General features: G+C 58.9%; 1 protein-coding gene across 4 annotated transcripts in view; it reads left to right on the top strand.

Moving 5' to 3' along the window:
• The first annotated feature begins 203 nt into the window (after positions 1-203).
• The window catches only part of LOC120999849 (cullin-9-like), a 105,209-nt gene continuing 82,744 nt past the window's right edge, over positions 204-22,668 (top strand). For 2 of the 4 annotated variants that reach the window (XM_040430874.1, XM_040430871.1), the window contains exons 1-13: positions 204-304; positions 8,762-9,351; positions 9,433-9,587; positions 10,401-10,904; positions 12,616-12,751; positions 13,055-13,251; positions 13,422-13,761; positions 17,084-17,261; positions 17,353-17,560; positions 17,635-17,825; positions 17,898-18,118; positions 20,760-20,991; positions 22,530-22,635. In XM_040430874.1, the coding sequence (XP_040286808.1) occupies positions 8,769-9,351; positions 9,433-9,587; positions 10,401-10,904; positions 12,616-12,751; positions 13,055-13,251; positions 13,422-13,761; positions 17,084-17,261; positions 17,353-17,560; positions 17,635-17,825; positions 17,898-18,118; positions 20,760-20,991; positions 22,530-22,635 (3,051 nt within the window). In that variant the 5' untranslated portion in view covers positions 204-304; positions 8,762-8,768. The remainder of the gene's footprint in view (positions 305-8,761; positions 9,352-9,432; positions 9,588-10,400; positions 10,905-12,615; positions 12,752-13,054; positions 13,252-13,421; positions 13,762-17,083; positions 17,262-17,352; positions 17,561-17,634; positions 17,826-17,897; positions 18,119-20,759; positions 20,992-22,529; positions 22,636-22,668) is intronic. The other 2 variants (XM_040430873.1, XM_040430872.1) reach the window with 2 other exon arrangements.

The raw sequence follows: 22,668 nt of genomic DNA, 5'->3' as shown, positions 1-22,668 counted from the left end.
CTTCCTATGGGGGAGTTATCTGGTTGCTATGCTCGGTGGACTGACTGGTTACTATGGAGGACGGTCGGCCTGTCACCTGCCAACAGCCTTCACTCCTCCCCTCTGGTGCGCGCCCCTCCGCTGACACCGCCTCTTTCCTCATAGTCCCGCCCTCGCCTTCATGAGCCGAGTCATCGCTTGTTCGCAATAGTAATGTAACTGCGGTGGGCGTGTCTTTATGTGTCACGTGGCCTGGCTGACCCGGAAGTTGAGTCTGCATAGCGGCGGTGACTGAACCCGGCAGACGGTGTGAGGACCGGGGAAGGTGCGCGTGGGGGAGGGGTGGTCCGGGTAACCGGAGGAGAACTGGGGGGGCAGGGGTAATGGGAAGGAGAGTAATGGAGGGGGGAGAAGAGGAGAGAGTAATGGAGGAGAACAGGGGGAGAGTAATGGAGGGGGGAGAAGAAGAGGAGAACAGGGGGAGAGTAATGGAGGGGGGGAGAAGAAGAGGAGAACAGGGGGAGAGTAATGGAGGGGGGAGAAGAGGAGAGAGTAATGGAGGAGAGGAGGGGGAGAGTAATGGAGGAGAACAGGGGGAGAGTAATGGAGGGGGGAGAAGAAGAGGAGAACAGGGGGAGAGTAATGGAGGGGGGAGAAGAAGAGGAGAACAGGGGGAGAGTAATGGAGGGGGGAGAAGAAGAGGAGAACAGGGGGAGAGTAATGGAGGGGGGAGAAGAAGAGGAGAACAGGGGGAGAGTAATGGAGGGGGGAGAAGAAGAGGAGAACAGGGGGAGAGTAATGGAGGGGGGAGAAGAAGAGGAGAACAGGGGGAGAGTAATGGAGGGGGGAGAAGAAGAGGAGAACGGGGAGAGTAATGGAGGGGGGAGAAGAAGAGGAGAACGGGGAGAGTAATGGAGGGGGGAGAAGAAGAGGAGAACAGGGGGAGAGTAATGGAGGGGGGAGGAGAACAGGGGGAGAGTAATGGAGGAGAACAGGGGGAGAGTAATGGAGGAGAACAGGGGGAGAGTAATGGAGGGGGGAGAAGAAGAGGAGAACAGGGGGAGAGTAATGGAGGGGGGAGAAGAGGAGAGAGTAATGGAGGAGAGGAGGGGGAGAGTAATGGAGGAGAACAGGGGGAGAGTAATGGAGGGGGGAGAAGAAGAGGAGAACAGGGGGAGAGTAATGGAGGGGGAGGAGAACAGGGGGAGAGTAATGGAGGGGGAGGAGAACAGGGGGAGAGTAATGGAGGGGGGAGGAGAACAGGGGGAGAGTAATGGAGGGGGGAGAAGAAGAGGAGAACGGGGAGAGTAATGGAGGGGGGAGAAGAAGAGGAGAACGGGGAGAGTAATGGAGGGGGGAGAAGAAGAGGAGAACGGGGAGAGTAATGGAGGGGGGAGAAGAAGAGGAGAACAGGGGGAGAGTAATGGAGGGGGGAGGAGAAGAGGAGAACAGGGGGAGAGTAATGGAGGGGGGAGAAGAAGAGGAGAACGGGGAGAGTAATGGAGGGGGGAGAAGAAGAGAACGGGGAGAGTAATGGAGGGGGGAGAAGAAGAGGAGAACAGGGGGAGAGTAATGGAGGGGGGAGGAGAACAGGGGGAGAGTAATGGAGGAGAACAGGGGGAGAGTAATGGAGGAGAACAGGGGGAGAGTAATGGAGGGGGGAGAAGAAGAGGAGAACAGGGGGAGAGTAATGGAGGGGGGAGGAGAACAGGGGGAGAGTAATGGAGGGGGAGGAGAACAGGGGGAGAGTAATGGAGGGAGGAGAACAGGGGGAGAACAGGGGGAGAGTAATGGAGGGGGGAGAAGAAGAGGAGAACAGGGGGAGAGTAATGGAGGGGGGAGAAGAAGAGGAGAACAGGGGGAGAGTAATGGAGGGGGGAGAAGAAGAGGAGAACAGGGGGAGAGTAATGGAGGGGGAGGAGAACAGGTTGAGAGTAATGGACGGGGGAGAAGAAGAGGAGAACAGGGGGAGAGTAATGGAGGGGGGAGAAGAAGAGGAGAACAGGGGGAGAGTAATGGAGGGGGAGGAGAACAGGGGGAGAGTAATGGAGGGGGGAGAAGAAGAGGAGAACAGGGGGAGAGTAATGGAGGGGGGAGAAGAAGAGGAGAACAGGGGGAAAGTAATGGAGAAGGGAGGAGAACAGGGGGAGAGTAATGGATGGGGGAGAAGAAGAGGAGAACAGGGGGAGAGTAATGGAGGGGGGAGAAGAAGAGGAGAACAGGGGGAGAGTAATGGAGGGGGGAGGAGAAGAGGAGAACAGGGGGAGAGTAATGGAGGGGGGAGAAGAAGAGGAGAACAGGGGGAGAGTAATGGAGGGGGGAGAAGAAGAGGAGAACAGGGGGAGAGTAATGGAGGGGGGAGAAGAAGACGAGAACAGGGGGAGAGTAATGGAGGGGGGAGAAGAAGACGAGAACAGGGGGAGAGTAATGGAGGGGGGAGAAGAAGAGGAGAACAGGGGGAGAGTAATGGAGGGGGGAGAAGAAGAGGAGAACAGGGGGAGAGTAATGGAGGGGGGAGAAGAAGAGGAGAACAGGGGGAGAGTAATGGAGGGGGGAGAAGAAGAGGAGAACAGGGGGAGAGTAATGGAGGGGGGAGAAGAAGAGGAGAACAGGGGGAGAGTAATGGAGGGGGGAGAAGAAGAGGAGAACAGGGGGAGAGTAATGGAGGGGGGAGAAGAAGAGGAGAACAGGGGGAGAGTAATGGAGGGGGGAGAAGAAGAGGAGAACAGGGGGAGAGTAATGGAGGGGGGAGAAGAAGAGGAGAACAGGGGGAGAGTAATGGAGGGGGGAGAAGAAGAGGAGAACAGGGGGAGAGTAATGGAGGGGGGAGAAGAAGAGGAGAACAGGGGGAGAGTAATGGAGGGGGGAGAAGAAGAGGAGAACAGGGGGAGAGTAATGGAGGGGGGAGAAGAAGAGGAGAACAGGGGGAGAGTAATGGAGGGGGGAGAAGAAGAGGAGAACAGGGGGAGAGTAATGGAGGGGGGAGAAGAAGAGGAGAACAGGGGGAGAGTAATGGAGGGGGGGAGAAGAAGAGGAGAACAGGGGGAGAGTAATGGAGGGGGGAGAAGAAGAGGAGAACAGGGGGAGAGTAATGGAGGGGGGAGAAGAAGAGGAGAACAGGGGGAGAGTAATGGAGGGGGGAGAAGAAGAGGAGAACAGGGGGAGAGTAATGGAGGGGGGAGAAGAAGAGGAGAACAGGGGGAGAGTAATGGAGGGGGGAGAAGAAGAGGAGAACAGGGGGAGAGTAATGGAGGGGGGAGAAGAAGAGGAGAACAGGGGGAGAGTAATGGAGGGGGGAGAAGAAGAGGAGAACAGGGGGAGAGTAATGGAGGGGGGAGAAGAAGAGGAGAACAGGGGGAGAGTAATGGAGGGGGGAGAAGAAGAGGAGAACAGGGGGAGAGTAATGGAGGGGGGAGAAGAAGAGGAGAACAGGGGGAGAGTAATGGAGGGGGGAGAAGAAGAGGAGAACAGGGGGAGAGTAATGGAGGGGGGAGAAGAAGAGGAGAACAGGGGGAGAGTAATGGAGGGGGGAGAAGAAGAGGAGAACAGGGGGAGAGTAATGGAGGGGGGAGAAGAAGAGGAGAACAGGGGGAGAGTAATGGAGGGGGGAGAAGAAGAGGAGAACAGGGGGAGAGTAATGGAGGGGGAGGAGAACAGGGGGAGAGTAATGGAGGGGGAGGAGAACAGGGGGAGAGTAATGGAGGGGGGAGAAGAAGAGGAGAACGGGGAGAGTAATGGAGGGGGGAGAAGAAGAGGAGAACGGGGAGAGTAATGGAGGGGGGAGAAGAAGAGGAGAACAGGGGGAGAGTAATGGAGGGGGGAGGAGAAGAGGAGAACAGGGGGAGAGTAATGGAGGGGGGAGAAGAAGAGGAGAACGGGGAGAGTAATGGAGGGGGGAGAAGAAGAGAACGGGGAGAGTAATGGAGGGGGGAGAAGAAGAGGAGAACAGGGGGAGAGTAATGGAGGGGGGAGGAGAACAGGGGGAGAGTAATGGAGGAGAACAGGGGGAGAGTAATGGAGGAGAACAGGGGGAGAGTAATGGAGGGGGGAGAAGAAGAGGAGAACAGGGGGAGAGTAATGGAGGGGGGAGGAGAACAGGGGGAGAGTAATGGAGGGGGAGGAGAACAGGGGGAGAGTAATGGAGGGAGGAGAACAGGGGGAGAACAGGGGGAGAGTAATGGAGGGGGGAGAAGAAGAGGAGAACAGGGGGAGAGTAATGGAGGGGGGAGAAGAAGAGGAGAACAGGGGGAGAGTAATGGAGGGGGGAGAAGAAGAGGAGAACAGGGGGAGAGTAATGGAGGGGGAGGAGAACAGGTTGAGAGTAATGGACGGGGGAGAAGAAGAGGAGAACAGGGGGAGAGTAATGGAGGGGGGAGAAGAAGAGGAGAACAGGGGGAGAGTAATGGAGGGGGAGGAGAACAGGGGGAGAGTAATGGAGGGGGGAGAAGAAGAGGAGAACAGGGGGAGAGTAATGGAGGGGGGAGAAGAAGAGGAGAACAGGGGGAAAGTAATGGAGAAGGGAGGAGAACAGGGGGAGAGTAATGGATGGGGGAGAAGAAGAGGAGAACAGGGGGAGAGTAATGGAGGGGGGAGAAGAAGAGGAGAACAGGGGGAGAGTAATGGAGGGGGGAGGAGAAGAGGAGAACAGGGGGAGAGTAATGGAGGGGGGAGAAGAAGAGGAGAACAGGGGGAGAGTAATGGAGGGGGGAGAAGAAGAGGAGAACAGGGGGAGAGTAATGGAGGGGGGAGAAGAAGACGAGAACAGGGGGAGAGTAATGGAGGGGGGAGAAGAAGACGAGAACAGGGGGAGAGTAATGGAGGGGGGAGAAGAAGAGGAGAACAGGGGGAGAGTAATGGAGGGGGGAGAAGAAGAGGAGAACAGGGGGAGAGTAATGGAGGGGGGAGAAGAAGAGGAGAACAGGGGGAGAGTAATGGAGGGGGGAGAAGAAGAGGAGAACAGGGGGAGAGTAATGGAGGGGGGAGAAGAAGAGGAGAACAGGGGGAGAGTAATGGAGGGGGGAGAAGAAGAGGAGAACAGGGGGAGAGTAATGGAGGGGGGAGAAGAAGAGGAGAACAGGGGGAGAGTAATGGAGGGGGGAGAAGAAGAGGAGAACAGGGGGAGAGTAATGGAGGGGGGAGAAGAAGAGGAGAACAGGGGGAGAGTAATGGAGGGGGGAGAAGAAGAGGAGAACAGGGGGAGAGTAATGGAGGGGGGAGAAGAAGAGGAGAACAGGGGGAGAGTAATGGAGGGGGGAGAAGAAGAGGAGAACAGGGGGAGAGTAATGGAGGGGGGAGAAGAAGAGGAGAACAGGGGGAGAGTAATGGAGGGGGGAGAAGAAGAGGAGAACAGGGGGAGAGTAATGGAGGGGGGAGAAGAAGAGGAGAACAGGGGGAGAGTAATGGAGGGGGGAGAAGAAGAGGAGAACAGGGGGAGAGTAATGGAGGGGGGAGAAGAAGAGGAGAACAGGGGGAGAGTAATGGAGGGGGGAGAAGAAGAGGAGAACAGGGGGAGAGTAATGGAGGGGGGAGAAGAAGAGGAGAACAGGGGGAGAGTAATGGAGGGGGGAGAAGAAGAGGAGAACAGGGGGAGAGTAATGGAGGGGGGAGAAGAAGAGGAGAACAGGGGGAGAGTAATGGAGGGGGGAGAAGAAGAGGAGAACAGGGGGAGAGTAATGGAGGGGGGAGAAGAAGAGGAGAACAGGGGGAGAGTAATGGAGGGGGGAGAAGAAGAGGAGAACAGGGGGAGAGTAATGGAGGGGGGAGAAGAAGAGGAGAACAGGGGGAGAGTAATGGAGGGGGGAGAAGAAGAGGAGAACAGGGGGAGAGTAATGGAGGGGGAGGAGAACAGGTTGAGAGTAATGGACGGGGGAGAAGAAGAGGAGAACAGGGGGAGAGTAATGGAGGGGGGAGAAGAAGAGGAGAACAGGGGGAGAGTAATGGAGGGGGAGGAGAACAGGGGGAGAGTAATGGAGGGGGGAGAAGAAGAGGAGAACAGGGGGAGAGTAATGGAGGGGGGAGAAGAGGAGAACAGGGGGAAAGTAATGGAGAAGGGAGGAGAACAGGGGGAGAGTAATGGATGGGGGAGAAGAAGAGGAGAACAGGGGGAGAGTAATGGAGGGGGGAGAAGAAGAGGAGAACAGGGGGAGAGTAATGGAGGGGGGAGGAGAAGAGGAGAACAGGGGGAGAGTAATGGAGGGGGGAGGAGAAGAGGAGAACAGGGGGAGAGTAATGGAGGGGGGAGAAGAAGAGGAGAACAGGGGGAGAGTAATGGAGGGGGGAGAAGAAGAGGAGAACAGGGGGAGAGTAATGGAGGGGGGAGAAGAAGAGGAGAACAGGGGGAGAGTAATGGAGGGGGGAGAAGAAGAGGAGAACAGGGGGAGAGTAATGGAGGGGGGAGAAGAAGAGGAGAACAGGGGGAGAGTAATGGAGGGGGGAGAAGAAGAGGAGAACAGGGGGAGAGTAATGGAGGGGGGAGAAGAAGAGGAGAACAGGGGGAGAGTAATGGAGGGGGGAGAAGAAGAGGAGAACAGGGGGAGAGTAATGGAGGGGGGAGAAGAAGAGGAGAACAGGGGGAGAGTAATGGAGGGGGGAGAAGAAGAGGAGAACAGGGGGAGAGTAATGGAGGGGGGAGAAGAAGAGGAGAACAGGGGGAGAGTAATGGAGGGGGGAGAAGAAGAGGAGAACAGGGGGAGAGTAATGGAGGGGGGAGAAGAAGAGGAGAACAGGGGGAGAGTAATGGAGGGGGGAGAAGAAGAGGAGAACAGGGGGAGAGTAATGGAGGGGGGAGAAGAAGAGGAGAACAGGGGGAGAGTAATGGAGGGGGGAGAAGAAGAGGAGAACAGGGGGAGAGTAATGGAGGGGGGAGAAGAAGAGGAGAACAGGGGGAGAGTAATGGAGGGGGGAGAAGAAGAGGAGAACAGGGGGAGAGTAATGGAGGGGGGAGAAGAAGAGGAGAACAGGGGGAGAGTAATGGAGGGGGGAGAAGAAGAGGAGAACAGGGGGAGAGTAATGGAGGGGGGAGAAGAAGAGGAGAACAGGGGGAGAGTAATGGAGGGGGGAGAAGAAGAGGAGAACAGGGGGAGAGTAATGGAGGGGGGAGAAGAAGAGGAGAACAGGGGGAGAGTAATGGAGGGGGGAGAAGAAGAGGAGAACAGGGGGAGAGTAATGGAGGGGGGAGGAGAAGAGGAGAACAGGGGGAGAGTAATGGAGGGGGGAGGAGAAGAGGAGAACAGGGGGAGAGTAATGGAGGGGGGAGGAGAAGAGGAGAACAGGGGGAGAGTAATGGAGGGGGGAGGAGAAGAGGAGAACAGGGGGAGAGTAATGGAGGGGGGAGGAGAAGAGGAGAACAGGGGGAGAGTAATGGAGGGGGGAGGAGAAGAGGAGAACAGGGGGAGAGTAATGGAGGGGGGAGGAGAAGAGGAGAACAGGGGGAGAGTAATGGAGGAGAAGAGGAGAACAGGGGGAGAGTAATGGAGGAGAAGAGGAGAACAGGGGGAGAGTAATGGAGGGGGGAGGAGAAGAGGAGAACAGGGGGAGAGTAATGGAGGGGGGAGGAGAAGAGGAGAACAGGGGGAGAGTAATGGAGGGGAACAGGGGGAGAGTAATGGAGGGGGGAGAAGAAGAAGAGGGGTGATAGTAATGGAGGGGGGAGAAGAAAAGGAGAGAGTAATGGAGGAGAACAGAGGGGAGAGTAATGGAGGAGAACAGGGGGAGAGTAATGGAGGGGGGAGAAGAAGAAGGGGAGAGTAATGGAGGGGGGACAACGACGAGCGCAGAGCAATGATATTTACTTAAAGGGAACCTGTCACCTCCAACAAACACCCCCAGCCGGCAGCGGTACCTGAGAGTAGCCGGCAGCGGTACCTGAGAGTAGCCGGCAGCGGTACCTGAGAGTAGCCGGCAGCGGTACCTGAGAGTAGCCGGCAGCGGTACCTGAGAGTAGCCGGCAGCGGTACCTGAGAGTAGCCGGCAGCGGTACCTGAGAGTAGCCGGCAGCGGTACCTGAGAGTAGCCGGCAGCGGTACCTGAGAGTAGCCGGCAGCGGTACCTGAGAGTAGCCGGCAGCGTGTTTGTAACAATCGTCTTCTTCCTGCAGGCAGAGAAGCTGTAAAGACGATCTTTAATCCCCGGCCGGCGCGCTTCTCTAGTCAGGCTGGAAGTCATGGGGGCAGCGGCCTCCTTGCTTCAAGTAACGGTAACCACGCCCCCTTCCCCGCCCCTTCGCTGTGACTGACAGCTGGCAGTTCGGCAAAGCCAGCCGAACTGTTGTGCATAAGCGCTGTCAATCACAGCGAAGGGGCGGGGAAGGGGGCGTGGTTACCGTTACTTGAAGCAAGGAGGCCGCTGCCCCCATGACTTCCAGCCTGACTAGAGAAGCGCGCCGGCCGGGGATTAAAGATCGTCTTTACAGCTTCTCTGCCTGCCGGCTACTCTCGGCTGCCGCTGCCGGCTACTCTCGGCTGCCGCTGCCGGCTACTCTCGGCTGCCGCTGCCGGCTACTCTCGGCTGCCGCTGCCGGCTACTCTCGGTTGCCGCTGCCGGCTGGGGGTGTTTGTTGGAGGTGACAGGTTCCCTTTAATTTTGAGTATTTGTCGGGTCTTTTCCTTTCCGCGGTTCTCGGCTGTTACGGAACCAGTGTGTCTCCCAGTCACTCTAATGGGAGTTGTGGGAAGCAGCGGCCTCTGTCTCTGTCCGCACGCCTGGCCTCCTAAGGCTATTGCTTGTTCCCATCTCGCTGGACATTGAGATGTGTGACCCCTTTAATGTTGCTTCCTCCTCCTAGTGTCGCCATGTCTGTGGGGGAGCGGAGGAACGGCAATCTGCTGGTCCAGCTGGGTCCGAAGCTGCAGGCCCAGCCCGAGGAGCTCCTGCGCCAGCGATGGAGTGCGGACGGTCATGTGGAGTATCTGATCCGCTGGGCGGTGCAGAACATGGAGGAGACAGGAGCCGGCAGCGGTGGAACCACCTCACAAGCGGAGAACAAGTCCTCCAACATCCTCATGTGGATGTCAGCTGAGGAAGTCTACAGCAACTGTCCCACCCTGCTGGGGAAGCGGAAGCCTGAGGGGCCCGGGGTCCCACAGGAGAAGACTTCCGGGGCCCCAGATGAAGGCGCTCTGCAGGAAATGACCGAGGACGTTCGGATGCTGGTACAGAGAGCGGCCCGTCAGATGTCGCCCAGCTGTGGTCCCGACTCGTCTATCCTCAACACCATCCACGTGCTGAGCGCTTACGCCAGTATCGGCTCGCTGGCCGGCGTCTTCAAGGAGACGGGAGCGCTGGACCTGCTGATGAAGATGCTCTGCAACCCAGAGAAGCAGATCCGCAAAAACGCCGGCAAGATGCTGCGCGCGCTGGCGTCACATGATGCAGGTGGGGGCGGCTGCGCAGTGCATGGTGGCACATCCGTGGGGCTCGGGCACGCCATGACGGGCAGTTGTGTGTGTTTTGCAGGAAGTCGCGCCCACGTCTTGTTGTCCCTCAGTCAGCAGGACGGCATTGAGCAACACATGGATTTCGAGTCGCGCTTTACACTGCTGCAGCTCTTTGCCGAGACCACCAGCTCGGAGGAACATTGCATCTCTTTTGATGGCATCCACCTACCACAGGTAAGTTATGGGTAGTCCTTACCATGTGATACAATGGGTCTGGAAGTGAGGAGCCCACAGCTGCCTCTACGAAGGAGAGGAGGCTGCAGATGTCCTCTACGGGGGAGGAGTGGAGGCTGTAGATGTCCTCCACGGGGGAGGAGTGGAGGCTGTAGATGTCCTCCACGGGGGAGGAGTGGAGGCTGTAGATGTCCTCCACGGGGGAGGAGTGGAGGCTGTAGATGTCCTCCACGGGGGAGGAGTGGAGGCTGTAGATGTCCTCCACGGGGGAGGAGTGGAGGCTGTAGATGTCCTCCACGGGGGAGGAGTGGAGGCTGTAGATGTCCTCCACGGGGGAGGAGTGGAGGCTGTAGATGTCCTCCACGGGGGAGGAGTGGAGGCTGTAGATGTCCTCCACGGGGGAGGAGCGGAGGCTGTAGATGTCCTCCGGGAGGTGGAGAGAGGAGGCTGTAGATGTCCTCCACGGGGGAGGAGCGGAGGCTGCAGACGTCGTCCTCCGGGAGGTGAGGAGCGGAGGCCGCAGGTGTCCTCCGGGAGGTGAGGAGCGGAGGCCGCAGGTGTCCTCCGGGAGGTGAGGAGCGGAGGCCGCAGACGTCCTCCGGGAGGTGAGGAGCGGAGGCCGCAGACGTCCTCCGGGAGGTGAGGAGCGGAGGCCGCAGACGTCCTCCGGGAGGTGAGGAGCGGAGGCCGCAGACGTCCTCCGGGAGGTGAGGAGCGGAGGCCGCAGACGTCCTCCGGGAGGTGAGGACCCCGGTGTTCCGGTAGAGATCTAGTAGAAGCCCCCCAATGTTCCTCTGGTCTTCTCTTTGTCAGATTCCGGGGAAGCAGCTGTTCTCGCTGGTGAAGCGTTACCTGTGTGTGACATCACTGCTGGACCAACTGAGCAGCGACCGGCCGGACCAGAACCAGGGCACCCGCCTCCAGCGCCAGTTTGACTTCTGCATGGCCATGGGCAGCCTCATCTGTGAGCTGGTGCGGGTCATGGGCTGGGTCAGTGAACGTCCTCAGAAGTCGGAGATGATTTTCCCAGACCTTGAGCACGGGGCGTTTCGCTCCATCTTCCAGCCGCTAGCATCGGCCGGCTCGAGCCTGCAGGTGGCCATCAGTCCTCCGGTGCGGTCTACACCTGCAAAGAAGACGTCTGTGAAAGAGTTCATGACTCCCTCCGACTTCATCTCGCGGAGCGCCTATGTGGACTATATTCAGGAAGCCTTGAAGCCGGGAATGACGGTGCGAATGCTGGAGGACTATGACGAGATCAGTGCCGGAGACGAGGGGGTGTTTCGGCAGAGCAACAATGGAATGCCCCCGGTTCAGGTAATAAATGCAGGGTCCGGGCATGTGGTCAGCCTGTCTGTCTCTGGTGGGATGCCACGGACAAAGAGGAGTCATATAGAATATATGGGTGCTCCACAAGTCTGTGCTTGCTGCTGCGCGCCCTCCAGCCGGGGTACAAGGTGCGCTTCAGTCTGTCACATGAGCCAAAGGAAAGAACAGAGTTTGAAGGGTGCAGAGTCTTCCGTAGAGGCAAACAACTTTACTGATGTCAATACTACGCGTTTCGGTGTCAGACAGACCTCTTTTCGTTTTGCTGTACTTACCTGAAGAAGGGGTCTGTCCGACACCGAAAAGCGTGGTATTGACATCAGTAAAGTTGTTTGCCTCTACGGAAGACTCTGCATCCCTCTTGCAGCGCCGCCAAACTCTGTTCTTTCATTTTGCTCATGTCAGGGACTGTAGTCCTCGCCTGTGCGACGCGTGGACTGTAGTCCTCCCTTTCACCCCCCAGGACACATGGACTGTAGTCGCACCCCCCAGGACACATGGACTGTAGTCGCACCCCCCAGGACACATGGACTGTAGTCGCACCCCCCAGGACACATGGACTGTAGTCGCACCCCCCAGGACACATGGACTGTAGTCGCACCCCCCAGGACACATGGACTGTAGTCGCACCCCCCAGGACACATGGACTGTAGTCGCACCCCCCAGGACACATGGACTGTAGTCCTCCCTTTCACCCCCCAGGACACATGGACTGTAGTCGCACCCCCCAGGACACATGGACTGTAGTTGGGCCCCCTCCCCCCAGGACAGGTGGACTGTAGTCGCAACCCCGCCCCCCAGGACACGTGGACTGTAGTCGCACCCCCCCTCCCCCCAGGACCCATGGACTGTAGTTGCCCCCCCCTCCCCCCAGGACGCGTGGACTGTAGTTCTCCCTTTCACCCCCCAGGACACATGGACTGTAGTCGCACCCCCCAGGACACATGGACTGTAGTTGGGCCCCCTCCCCCCAGGACACGTGGACTGTAGTCGCACCCCCGCCCCCCAGGACACATGGACTGTAGTCGCACCCCCGCCCCCCAGGACACATGGACTGTAGTTGCCCCCCCTCCCCCCAGGACACATGGACTGTAGTCGCACCCCCGCCCCCCGAGGACACGTGGACTGTAGTCGCACCCCCGCCCCCCCAGGACACGTGGACTGTAGTCGCACCCCCGCCACCTAGGACACATGGACTGTAGTTGCCCCCCCCTTCGCCCAGGACCCATGGACTGTAGTTGCCCCCCCCTTCCCCCAGGACCCATGGACTGTAGTTGCCCCCCCCTCCCCCCAGGACGCGTGGACTGTAGTCGCCCCCCCAGGACACGTGGACTGTAGTCGCACCCCCGCCACCTAGGACACATGGACTGTAGTTGCCCCCCCCCTCCCCCCAGGACCCATGGACTGTAGTTGCCCCCCCCCGCCCCCCAGGACACGTGGACTGTAGTCGCCCCCCCCAGGACACGTGGACTGTAGTCGCCCCCCCGCCCCCCAGGACACGTGGACTGTAGTCGCCCCCCCCCAGGACACGTGGACTGTAGTCGCACCCCCGCCACCTAGGACACATGGACTGTAGTTGCCCCCCCCCCCTCCCCCCAGGACCCATGGACTGTAGTTGCCCCCCCCTCCCCCCAGGACGCGTGGACTGTAGTACTTAGTCCTCCTTATACAACCAAGCAGTAACACGGGTCATCACCTGCAGGTTCTGTGGCATTCCACAGGAAGAACCTACTGGGTCCACTGGCATATGGTTGAGATCATCAGCGCTGGAGATCAGCCAGAAGAGGACACCAAGGAGAAGGCGCCATTGGTGGGGGACAGTCTGAAGGTGCCTCCAGGTGAGTGCTGTGGAAGGGCCCCTGAAGGTACCTCCAAGTGTAAGGGCCCCTTTGTAAGCCCATTGGTGCCCTCGGGACATGCTCATGAGGTGTTAGTGGGCCTGTAAGGTATTTACCTGGGACTGCTTGTCCGCCACCATGCAGCCACGCGTCACCAGGGCATGAGACGCACTGATGAGGGCTGGCGGTATAACTGCTGCCGTAGATTTGTAATGACCCGGGGATAAGCAGCTGCAGGCACCTCAGGAGACGCTTATCTCGTGGTGCTCTCTCCTGAGAAGCCTGTGATCCTTCTCTCCGCAGACGTCCCGGTCCTGTCCTGTAAAGCCTCCAGTGGGGGGATGTACTCCCCGCCGTACCTGGGGGCGGCGCCGGCCTGTGAGGAGCGGGGACACCTGAGGCAGGATGAGTGGTGGGAGATCCTCTTCTTCATACGGAGGCTGGAGCCGCAGGAGCAGCGGGAGCTGCAGGACCTGATGCACAACAACCTGGAGGATGAGGTGAGATGCAGGCGGACCACAGGTCCCGGGGCTTTCTGTAGAATCTCTTGTCTTTCTCCTGTGCTGATGGTTTGTCACAGTGTGTAAGGCTGGAGTCAGAGGATTGTCAGCTGTGAGCAGGATCTCCACCATATTCACCCCCCCCATGAGCCTCTGTTTTCTGTTGTCAGCAGTGTAGTCTGGACGAGCATGCCCTCCTGCTGCTGTCCGTGCCCATGGACGTGGCCCACAAGATCCTGCGCTTCCTGGGTGAGCGCTGTGCCGGCAGTGCCCTGAGCGACCTGCAGAGCTCTCACATCTATGCAAAGTACATTCTCCAGCCCGGGAGGCAGAAGTCTGGCCCCAGCCGTGAAGCCCAGGAGCCCTCGGTGTTGGGGGGCCTCCTGACCAAGAAGCCAAAGAACGAGGAACCTGCGAGTGCAGAGAAGACGGAAGCCGAGCCCTCAGACCTGCGTCTTCTCACCAGCCTGCTCTGCCAGGAGGGAGTCCCCCCAGAGGACAGATGTAAAGGTGAGGGGGGCTCAGGTACCATGGAATCCACAGGCACCCGAGTATTTGTGTGACCGTGAAATAGCACCGAGTGGGAGACAGCAGCGTCTATGGGACAGTTTAGTGGGCATGCTCTGGCACCTGTGCAGGACGGGGGAGGTGAGCTGTGACCGTTCTCCATTGCTGTCTATGGGACAGTTTAGTGGGCATGCTCTGGCACCTGTGCAGGACGGGGGAGGTGCGCTGTGACCGTTCTCCATTGCTGTCTATTGGACAGTTTAGTGGGCATGCTCTGGCACCTGTGCAGGACGGGGGAGGTGAGCTGTGACCGTTCTCCATTGCTGTCTATGGGACGGTTTAGTGGGCATGCTCTGGCACCTGTGCAGGACGGGGGGAGGTGAGCTGTGACCGTTCTCCATTGCTGTCTATGGGACAGTTTAGTGGGCATGCTCTGGCACCTGTGCAGGACGAGGGAGGTGCGCTGTGACCGTTCTCCATTGGTGTCTATGGGACAGTTTAGTGGGCATGCTCTGGCACCTGTGCAGGACGGGGGAGGTGCGCTGTGACCGTTCTCCATTGGTGTCTATTGGACAGTTTAGTGGGCATGCTCTGGCACCTGTGCAGGACGGGGAGGTGAGCTGTGACCGTTCTCCATTGCTGTCTATGGGACAGTTTAGTGGGCATGCTCTGGCACCTGTGCAGGATGGGGGAGGTGAGCTGTGACCGTTCTCCATTGCTGTCTATGGGACAGTTTAGTGGGCATGCTCTGGCACCTGTGCAGGACGGGGGAGGTGCGCTGTGACCGTTCTCCATTGCTGTCTATGGGACAGTTTAGTGGGCATGCTCTGGCACCTGTGCAGGACGGGGGAGGTGCGCTGTGACCGTTCTCCATTGCTGTCTATGGGACAGTTTAGTGGGCATGCTCTGGCACCTGTGCAGGACGGGGGAGGTGAGCTGTGACCGTTCTCCATTGCTGTCTATGGGACAGTTTAGTGGGCATGCTCTGGCACCTGTGCAGGACGAGGGAGGTGCGCTGTGACCGTTCTCCATTGGTGTCTATGGGACAGTTTAGTGGGCATGCTCTGGCACCTGTGCAGGACGGGGGAGGTGCGCTGTGACCGTTCTCCATTGGTGTCTATTGGACAGTTTAGTGGGCATGCTCTGGCACCTGTGCAGGACGGGGGAGGTGAGCTGTGACTGTTCTCCATTGCTGTCTATGAGACAGTTTAGTGGGCATGCTCTGGCACCTGTGCAGGACGGGGGAGGTGAGCTGTGACCGTTCTCCATTGCTGTCTATGGGACAGTTTAGTGGGCATGCTCTGGCACCTGTGCAGGACGGGGGAGGTGAGCTGTGACCGTTCTCCATTGGTGTCTATGGGACAGTTTAGTGGGCATGCTCTGGCACCTGTGCAGGACGGGGGAGCTGAGCTGTGACCGTTCTCCATTGCTGTCTATGGGACAGTTTAGTGGGCATGCTCTGGCACCTGTGCAGGACGGGGGAGGTGCGCTGTGACCGTTCTCCATTGGTGTCTATGGGACAGTTTAGTGGGCATGCTCTGGCACCTGTGCAGGACGGGGGAGGTCAGCTGTGACCGTTCTCCATTGGTGTCTATGGGACAGTTTAGTGGGCATGCTCTGGCACCTGTGCAGGACGGGGGAGGTGCGCTGTGGCTGTTCTCCATTGGTGTCTATGGGACAGTTTAGTGGGCATGCTCTGGCACCTGTGCAGGACGGGGGAGGTGCGCTGTGGCTGTTCTCCATTGGTGTCTATGGGACAGTTTAGTGGGCATGCTCTGGCACCTGTGCAGGACGGGGGAGGTGAGCTGTGACCGTTCTCCATTGGTGTCTATGGGACAGTTTAGTGGGCATGCTCTGGCACCTGTGCAGGACGGGGGAGGTGAGCTGTGGCTGTTCTCCATTGGTGTCTATGGGACAGTTTAGTGGGCATGCTCTGGCACTTGTGCAGGACGGGGGAGGTGAGCTGTGACCGTTCTCCATTGCTGTCTATTGGACAGTTTAGTGGGCATGCTCTGGCACCTGTGCAGGACGGGGGAGGTGCGCTGTGACCGTTCTCCATTGCTGTCTATTGGACAGTTTAGTGGGCATGCTCTGGCACTTGTGCAGGACGGGGAGGTGAGCTGTGACCGTTCTCCATTGCTGTCTATCGGACAGTTTAGTGGGCATGCTCTGGCACCTGTGCAGGACGGGGGAGGTGATTTGTGACCGTTCTCCATTGCTGTCTATGGGACAGTTTAGTGGGCATGCTCTGGCACCTGTGCAGGACGGGGGAGGTGCGCTGTGACCGTTCTCCATTGCTGTCTATGGGACAGTTTAGTGGGCATGCTCTGGCACCTGTGCAGGACGGGGGAGGTGAGCTGTGACCGTTCTCCATTGGTGTCTATGGGACAGTTTAGTGGGCATGCTCTGGCACCTGTGCAGGACGGGGGAGGTGAGCTGTGACCGTTCTCCATTGGTGTCTATGGGACAGTTTAGTGGGCATGCTCTGGCACTTGTGCAGGACGGGGAGGTGAGCTGTGACCGTTCTCCATTGCTGTCTATGGGACAGTTTAGTGGGCATGCTCTGGCACTTGTGCAGGACGGGGAGGTGAGCTGTGACCGTTCTCCATTGCTGTCTATCGGACAGTTTAGTGGGCATGCTCTGGCACCTGTGCAGGACGGGGGAGGTGATTTGTGACCGTTCTCCATTGCTGTCTATGGGACAGTTTAGTGGGCATGCTCTGGCACCTGTGCAGGACGGGGGAGGTGCGCTGTGACCGTTCTCCATTGCTGTCTATGGGACAGTTTAGTGGGCATGCTCTGGCACCTGTGCAGGACGGGGGAGGTGAGCTGTGACCGTTCTCCATTGGTGTCTATGGGACAGTTTAGTGGGCATGCTCTGGCACCTGTGCAGGACGGGGGAGGTGAGCTGTGACCGTTCTCCATTGGTGTCTATGGGACAGTTTAGTGGGCATGCTCTGGCACCTGTGCAGGACGCGGGCAATCATTTCTATGGGCCCTCAAAAGATGCGGACACCACACCGTGTGCTGTCCGCATCCGTTATTCCCTACTGCCGACCAGAATAGGCATTTTCTATTATGCTTGCGGCCATGTGCGGTCAGCAAATTGCGGAACGCACATGGCCGTTATCCGTGTTTTGCGGATCCTCAAAGCACTACGGCCGTCTGAATGGGCCCTGAGGAGAATACTGATTTCACAATTTTGAAGATGAGATTACTACTGGCCACACCTTATGATAATGAGGTGGCTGTGGAACCCACCCTCTTATGATAATGAGATGACTGCTGAGAAGTGATTATTTAATGATGTCTTCTCCTCCCACAGGTCTTGGATCCCTCAGGGGCTCGTCTAAGGGCGTCTCTCTGGAGATGTTGGTGGAGGTTATGGAGAAGGTGAACAAGACCGTGTGTGGGGAGGAGATGCTGTGCTCTGTGGTGCAGCTGATGCTCCAGCAGCCTGGAGACGAGGTCCACACTGTGAAGAGTGAGGGGCGCTCTAACAGGTACTGACCTGAGGGGGAGCTCAGAGGGCCATGGGTGGCGGTGGGGTAGAGTGTGGCCATTTTGGAAGGTCTGATCTATGCCTGTCACCAGAGAGAAGATCATTAAGACGTTGGTGGAGATTCTGAGCAGTCGGATGAAGGAGAAGCTTGTGGTGGTGACGAGTCTGCAGCTCACCTACCTGCTCATGTCCAAGTATGACTGGCGGGTGCTGTTTGCCACGGAGGGAGGGGTGCGGGCGGTGCTGGGCTGTATGCAGGAGCACCAGTCCTCGTCTGCCATCCAGCACATTGGTCTGGCGGTGAGTACCTGCCCTTCCTGCCTCCCTGGCGGTGTGCGGCCTCCACCCTGTAATCTGCGCTCCTTCCTTGGCAGGTCCTGAAGGTGCTGACCGGGGTGGGAAGCTGTGACCTGCGAGGAAGCTCCCGCCGCTACAACCTGAATCCGGGGGACGCTCAGGTGATGAAGGAAATCTTCTCCAGCATCGGATCGGCTGCCAGCGGGAGCTCCACCAGCCTCCTGAGGGCCATCCCCGAGGCCATCAGCAAGCTGCAGGGCACAGAGGGGTAAGGCTCCAGAGCAGCGGCGCCATCCGCCCTTCAGCCGCCGCTCTCACATCACCGCCTTCTACCTTTCAGGTGCTTGACCTCCATGTACAACGGGCTGCTGGTCATCCGGATGCTGACCGACAACCATGAAGCTCTGTCTGAGCAGCTGTCCGGGGGCGAGCTGTCCGACATCCTCCACAGCGTCACCGGAGACAGCAACTCCACCTTCAGCAGCCTGGATGTCTCCATGCAGAAACGGCTCCAGGACCTGATAAAGAGCAGTCAGGAGAAGAGCGGCACCGAGGCCAAAGGTACCCCACCATGACGTCCCTGCCGCACCCTGCTCTTCTGTGCCTCCTCCTGCTCTTCTGTGCCTCCTGCTCATCACCCCTCCTGTGCTTCCTTCTGCTCATCACCCCTCCTGTGCCTCCTTCTGCTCATCACCCCTCCTGTGCCTCCTTCTGCTCATCACCCCTCCTGTGCCTCCTTCTGCTCATCACCCCTCCTGTGCCTCCTTCTGCTCATCACCCCTCCTGTGCCTCCTTCTGCTCATCACCCCTCCTGTGCCTCCTTCTGCTCATCACCCCTCCTGTGCCTCCTTCTGCTCATCACCCCTCCTGTGCCTCCTTCTGCTCATCACCCCTCCTGTGCCTCCTTCTGCTCATCACCCCTCCTGTGCCTCCTTCTGCTCATCACCCCTCCTGTGCCTCCTTCTGCTCATCACCCCTCCTGTGCCTCCTTCTGCTCATCACCCCCTCCTGTGCTTCCTTCTGCTCATCACCCCTTCTGTGCCTTCTCCTGCTCATCACCCATCCTGTGCCTTCTCCTGCTCATCACCCCTCCTGTGCCTCCTCCTGCTCATCACCCCTCCTGTGCTTCCTCCTGCTCTTCACCCCTCCTGTGCTTCCTCCTGCTCGTCACCCCTCCTGTGCTTCCTCCTGCTCGTCACCCCTCCTGTGCTTCCTCCTGCTCGTCACCCCTCCTGTGCTTCCTCCTGCTCGTCACCCCTCCTGTGCTTCCTCCTGCTCGTCACCCCTCCTGTGCTTCCTCCTGCTCGTCACCCCTCCTGTGCTTCCTCCTGCTCGTCACCCCTCCTGTGCTTCCTCCTGCTCGTCACCCCTCCTGTGCTTCCTCCTGCTCGTCACCCCTCCTGTGCTTCCTCCTGCTCGTCACCCCTCCTGTGCTTCCTCCTGCTCGTCACCCCTCCTGTGCTTCCTCCTGCTCGTCACCCCTCCTGTGCTTCCTCCTGCTCGTCACCCCTCCTGTGCTTCCTCCTGCTCGTCCCCCCTCCTGTGCTTCCTCCTGCTCGTCACCCCTCCTGTGCTTCCTCCTGCTCGTCACCCCTCCTGTGCTTCCTCCTGCTCGTCACCCCTCCTGTGCTTCCTCCTGCTCGTCACCCCTCCTGTGCTTCCTCCTGCTCGTCACCCCTCCTGTGCTTCCTCCTGCTCGTCACCCCTCCTGTGCTTCCTCCTGCTCGTCACCCCTCCTGTGCTTCCTCCTGCTCGTCACCCCTCCTGTGCTTCCTCCTGCTCGTCACCCCTCCTGTGCTTCCTCCTGCTCGTCACCCCTCCTGTGCTTCCTCCTGCTCGTCACCCCTCCTGTGCTTCCTCCTGCTCGTCACCCCTCCTGTGCTTCCTCCTGCTCGTCACCCCTCCTGTGCTTCCTCCTGCTCGTCACCCCTCCTGTGCTTCCTCCTGCTCGTCACCCCTCCTGTGCTTCCTCCTGCTCGTCCCCCCTCCTGTGCCTCCTCTGGCTCGTCACCCCCTCCTGTGTCTCCTCTGGCTCGTCATCCCCTCCTGTGCCTTCTCCTGCTCATCACTCCCTCCTCATCTTCCTCCTGCTCATCACCCCCTCCTGTGCCTCCTCGCTCTGCTCCTCTCTCCCTCCTGGGCCTCCTCTCTCCCTCCTGGGCCTCCTCTCTCCCTCCTGGGCCTCCTCTCTCCCTCCTGGGCCTCCTCGCTCTGCTCCTCTCTCCCTCCTGGGCCTCCTCGCTCTGCTCCTCTCTCCCTCCTGGGCCTCCTCGCTCTGCTCCTCTCTCCCTCCTGGGCCTCCTCGCTCTGCTCCTCTCTCCCTCCTGGGCCTCCTCGCTCTGCTCCTCTCTCCCTCCTGGGCCTCCTCGCTCTGCTCCTCTCTCCCTCCTGGGCCTCCTCGCTCTGCTCCTCACTCCCTCCTGGGCCTCCTCGCTCTGCTCCTCTCTCCCTCCTGGGCCTCCTCTCTCCCTCCTGGGCCTCCTCGCTCTGCTCCTCTCTCCCTCCTGGGCCTCCTCGCTCTGCTCCTCTCTCCCTCCTCGCTCTGCTCCTCTCTCCCTCCTGGGCCTCCTCGCTCTGCTCCTCTCTCCCTCCTGGGCCTCCTCGCTCTGCTCCTCTCTCCCTCCTGGGCCTCCTCGCTCTGCTCCTCACTCCCTCCTGGGCCTCCTCGCTCTGCTCCTCACTCCCTCCTGGGCCTCCTCTCTCCCTCCTGGGCCTCCTCGCTCTGCTCCTCTCTCCCTCCTGGGCCTCCTCGCTCTGCTCCTCTCTCCCTCCTGGGCCTCCTCGCTCTGCTCCTCTCTCCCTCCTGGGCCTCCTCGCTCTGCTCCTCTCTCCCTCCTGGGCCTCCTCGCTCTGCTCCTCTCTCCCTCCTGGGCCTCCTCGCTCTGCTCCTCTCTCCCTCCTGGGCCTCCTCGCTCTGCTCCTCTCTCCCTCCTGGGCCTCCTCGCTCTGCTCCTCACTCCCTCCTGGGCCTCCTCGCTCTGCTCCTCACTCCCTCCTGGGCCTCCTCTCTCCCTCCTGGGCCTCCTCGCTCTGCTCCTCTCTCCCTCCTGGGCCTCCTCGCTCTGCTCCTCTCTCCCTCCTGGGCCTCCTCGCTCTGCTCCTCTCTCCCTCCTGGGCCTCCTCGCTCTGCTCCTCTCTCCCTCCTGGGCCTCCCTCTGGATGAGGCTCTGTTATGTTGGTGACTCTCTGATGCCTCTTTCAGAGGTGGCCCCGGCTCTGCAGGACATGGACGTGGCGTCGTTGCTCAGCGGTCTGCAGGACGTGCGGCTGTGCCGGGAGCTGCTGCCGTCTCTGGAGCGCTGTGTCTGTGGTGACACCTCTGCGCTGCCGTGTGATGTCTCCCAGCTCCTCACAGACCCCGACTTCTTCCTGCAGCTTCTCTCCAGCCTGGAGCAGCTCCGCAGCGAGAAGCATCTCCAGCTCTGTGTCTACAGGTGCGGGCCCCGAGGGTGGAGGGGAGCCAGGGGCCCGAGCCAGGGTCCTCAGCTCTGGATGTGACTGGAGAATGAGACAGCGTTCTAGTGGATGCAGCTCTGGATGTGACTGGAGAATGAGACAGCGTTCTAGTGGATGCAGCTCTGGATGTGAGTGGAGAATGAGACAGCGTTCTAGTGGATGCATCTCTGGATGTGAGTGGAGAATGAGACAGCGTTCTAGTGGATGCAGCTCTGGATGTGAGTGGAGAATGAGACAGCGTTCTAGTGGATGCAGCTCTGGATGTGAGTGGAGAATGAGACAGCGTTCTAGTGGATGCAGCTCTGGACGTGACTGGAGAATGAGACAGCGTTCTAGTGGATGCAGCTCTGGATGTGAGTGGAGAATGAGACAGCGTTCTAGTGGATGCATCTCTGGATGTGAGTGGAGAATGAGACAGCGTTCTAGTGGATGCAGCTCTGGATGTGAGTGGAGAATGAGACAGCGTTCTAGTGGATGCAGCTCTGGATGTGAGTGGAGAATGAGACAGCGTTCTAGTGGATGCATCTCTGGATGTGAGTGGAGAATGAGACAGCGTTCTAGTGGATGCAGCTCTGGATGTGAGTGGAGAATGAGACAGTGTTATAGTGGATGCATCTCTGGATGTGAGTGGAGAATGAGACAGCGTTCTAGTGGATGCAGCTCTGGATGTGAGTGGAGAATGAGACAGCGTTCTAGTAGATGCAGCTCTGGATGTGAGTGGAGAATGAGACAGCGTTATAGTGGATGCAGCTCTGGATGTGAGTGGAGAATGAGACAGCGTTCTAGTGGATGCAGCTCTGGATGTGAGTGGAGAATGAGACAGCGTTCTAGTGGATGCAGCTCTGGATGTGAGTGGAGAATGAGACAGCGTTCTAGTGGATGCAGCTCTGGATGTGAGTGGAGAATGAGACAGCGTTCTAGTGGATGCAGCTCTGGATGTGAGTGGAGAATGAGACAGTGTTATAGTGGATGCATCTCTGGATGTGAGTGGAGAATGAGACAGCGTTCTAGTGGATGCAGCTCTGGATGTGACTGGAGAATGAGACAGCGTTATAGTGGATGCAGCTCTGGATGTGACTGGAGAATGAGACAGCGTTCTAGTGGATGCAGCTCTGGATGTGAGTGGAGAATGAGACAGCGTTCTAGTGGATGCAGCTCTGGATGTGAGTGGAGAATGAGACAGCGTTACAGTGGATGGAGCTCTGGATGTGAGAGGAGAATGAGACAGCGTTCTAGTGGATGCAGCTCTGGATGTGAGTGGAGAATGAGACAGTGTTCTAGTGGATGCAGCTCTGGATGTGAGTGGAGAATGAGACAGCGTTCTAGTGGATGCAGCTCTGGATGTGACTGGAGAATGAGACAGCGTTGTAGTGGATGCAGCTCTGGATGTGAGACGAGAATGAGACAGCGTTCTAGTGGATGCAGCTCTGGATGTGACTGGAGAATGATAGAAGAGCAGTGACGCTTGTGGTGTTGCCGGCTCTCTGTAGTGACGCCGCCTCTGGCTCTTCTTCAGGATCCTGAATAAATGCCTGTCCTACTACCAGGAGGACGCCCTCCCCTGGCATCGCAGCATTGAGCCCTGCCTGACCTCCCTCGTCAGCACCACCAGCGACCATGAGGTGAGTGGAGGGGGTCGGGATGGGGGGTGATTT

The sequence above is a fragment of the Bufo bufo genome, chromosome 4 (assembly GCF_905171765.1).
Source record: "Bufo bufo chromosome 4, aBufBuf1.1, whole genome shotgun sequence".
Lineage (NCBI taxonomy): Eukaryota > Metazoa > Chordata > Amphibia > Anura > Bufonidae > Bufo > Bufo bufo.
This window is presented reverse-complemented; position numbering and strand designations above follow the sequence as displayed.